We start from the raw sequence: 3,098 nt of genomic DNA on the forward strand, positions 1-3,098 counted from the left end.
AAGTAAAACTAAAGCATATTTGAAATCATTTATGTACATTTTAACAGTATCGATTCCTTATAAAGTCCTGGCATGAGGCATGAATAGGACCTCAACACCCCCCCCCCCAAAAAAAAAAGTAGATGGAAAAGAATAAAGACATCACAGAACTCATACATAAACTATTCAAAAATCATTGGTACGCAATCTAAGCATAGAAAAGCTTGCCTAAAATTAGCATCATGAACAAGATACAACTTCTTCCTATATTGATTCTGTGTCATAATCATACCCTATTCTAGCATTCTCAGAAGGATCCCATCCATGATATACGCAATAACTGCAGGTACATTTGAATGGTACACTTGGTGATTCACTCTGAACTCCCTTAAGATTGTTGGTTCTTTGTTGCTCTCTTTCAAGCTGGGAAAATCTTACACTTAGGAGATATCTCCATTTTGCCACACGCTCTTTCCGTGCAGATAACAATGTTCGGCCTCCTCGACGCTTGTAGGGAAAGCCTCTTCTGACCTCCCGTAAGATCCTCTCACTTCTGTCCTGTGGTTGGGGTGGACCTTCTGGCAGAGGGGAAGGGCGTTTAGCACAAGGATTCAGAGTCAAGTTATGAAGTTGCTTTATTAGCATTTCTGAACTGACTGGATGAGAGTCCACTGAATCTTCGGGGAAATTTTCTTCATTTTCAGACATCGGAAAAGACTCCTGGGCCAAGGTTGGGTTAAATTTTTGCAACGGGTCCATTGGGAGGCGAGCTGAACCCTCAAAAAGTTATTCCGAGGTTGCCTAGGAGGAAAAAAGAAAAAACAAAAAACAAAACTGTAGCCCTGAGACTAAAAATCTCGGAACTTCAACAGATGGTGAAACAAGCTAATCTGAAAGTGCAGGTTTGGTTTCCCTTTAAATTACCAATTTTTCATTTTTGTAACAATGTTTATTACAAGGAAGTGTTCACCATCCACCACACACACACACACACACACACACACACAATCACAAAAATAACATTAATATCTGTTGCTATAAGCCTTTCAAATTAAATGGGACACAAATCAGTGAAAGCACATACCTGGCATAGGACAATCAAAACAGCTGGCTGATTGGTTTTTTCCATCAGTAATTAATGACTCTATATGAATAATTTCAAAATTAAAATGCAAAAGAAAACTAAAACAGATGTAAACTTTGTTCTCTTATTTGCAAAGTGATTTTTAATCTCATGATTTTTTATTACATTGTTTTGGAAGTCATTTGAAGACCAGGCATTATTCAAAATATGTTCATTCATTTTTGCTTAATTATGTCAGAATTTTATGTAACAAAGCTTCCATCAGCATGCAAGTGATTACTGTGTTCTAATTTATTAGAAAATTGCTTCATGGCAAAATTTCCCTCCCCTTTCCATTTCCTTAAATGTACAGTAAAATATATACAGTTGTATTTGCCAAAGGCAAAATTTATAAAATAATAAGCCAAGTTTTGACTTCCAATTCTACCTTTTGATGATCAAATAGTACCAACTTCTAAACCGAAGGTTCATCTTAAAAATCATTTTAAGTTAAAAACATTTTATTAATTTTGGACTAAGAAAGTATTGAATTATAATACATGGTCACTTTTCCAATAAAACAATACCTTTTTTAGCTTTTCTTATAATCTTTGAAATGATAGATACAGGCTTTATCCTGAAGCATCTGTCTGTGGATAAGTATTTCATAAGAAGTTCTGTAGAATCAGAAGTAAAAATCTCAAGTAGGCATTCTATGAAAAGCACCCAAGTGAGGATCCTTCTTCCTCAAAGTCCTCCTGCAGGGGAGAAGGGCTCACTGACATCCTGGGGGTGAATATTGTTGTGGCCGGAGGCACTTCTTTGATCTGGTTGCCACTGTGCTAAAGATACATTCTGTATGTGCCTCTTAGGATGTAACTGGTGTTTATTACACTAGTGTTTATTGTTGATATAAAGGAAGAAGGTTTCCAAAACTGAAGTCTATTTTATTTTAAAGAATGCAAAATATCGCCAATTCAGAACGATGTAAAGGTATTCTCTTATCATAAATTTTATTTATGGTTAATATACTGGGTGTAGGATAGGGTATACCTAGCTGGGTCAAAGTCCTTCTAACTTTGTCAGGCTGCTTGTTCTGTCAAATCAGTTTCTTCTTCTATGGCACGTGTATTAGCTTACTTTGCATCACCATGACCAAAAGACCCACGAGAACAATTTAGAGGAGGAAAATTTATTTTGGTTCATGGTTCCAAAGGTTTAATGCATGGTTGGATGACTCCATTGTTCTGGGTTCAAGGTGACACAGAACATTATGGTGGAAGTGAGTGGCAGTAGAAAGCTGCTCAACTCATGGCAGCTAGGAAGTATAGAGAGGGGAGAGGGAAGGGGCCACAGGGAAAATGTACCCTTCCAGGGCATGGGACCAATCAACCACCTCCTACAGCCCTGTCCCACCTGCCCACAGTTAGCACATAGTCAGTCCAATTAAATTAGGATGAACTGATTAGGTCACAGCTCTCACAGTCAAACCATTTCACCTACATGCATAGTTGCATTAACCAAGGAGTTTTAAGGAGACACCACATATTCAAACCATAACAACATTCAGTGATACTCTAATGGTCATTGTGAAGATGAATATAAAGTGAATACGCAATTTGTTGTACTCAAAGCATGAAACTTAGTAGATATTCAATAACTAATCAATTAGAATTTAAATTTTTTTGTAGCTCACTTTCACAAACAGAATACTATAAGTTTTTGCTAGTAATTAAGCTAACCACTTCAAATTTCCAGGTTCTATTTTTAGGATCATCTTTTGTCTTTTCTGAACTATATATGAAAGAAAAAACTAGATAAATTAAAGGGATATCAGACCAAAATCATTGCAAGAGCAATTTTCATGTGATTTATGCTAATTAATAAACTAAATTATCCCAGGACAATGAGAGCAACAAAATGGAGAGAGGATAGAATTTACATCTTATAAAATTTGTAGTCTAATCTTCCATAACTTTACTGGAACAAAAACAGTGCTTTTGTGATCTTGATCAAATATTTTTCATACTTAATATATTTTGAATGATTTTTGCTT

General features: G+C 35.9%; 1 protein-coding gene across 1 annotated transcript; it reads right to left on the bottom strand.

The window, feature by feature from the left end:
• Positions 1 to 243: 243 nt before the first annotated feature.
• DPPA3 (developmental pluripotency associated 3) lies at positions 244 to 738 on the bottom strand (the record flags this gene model as incomplete). The annotated part of the gene is made up of 1 exon (XM_079136260.1): positions 244 to 738. One exon carries the CDS (start codon positions 736 to 738, stop codon positions 244 to 246), a length of 495 nt encoding a protein of 164 aa, XP_078992386.1.
• Positions 739 to 3,098: the final 2,360 nt, after the last annotated feature.

Source organism: Sciurus vulgaris (genome assembly GCF_902686455.1).
Source record: "Sciurus vulgaris genome assembly, chromosome: 4".
NCBI lineage: Eukaryota > Metazoa > Chordata > Mammalia > Rodentia > Sciuridae > Sciurus > Sciurus vulgaris.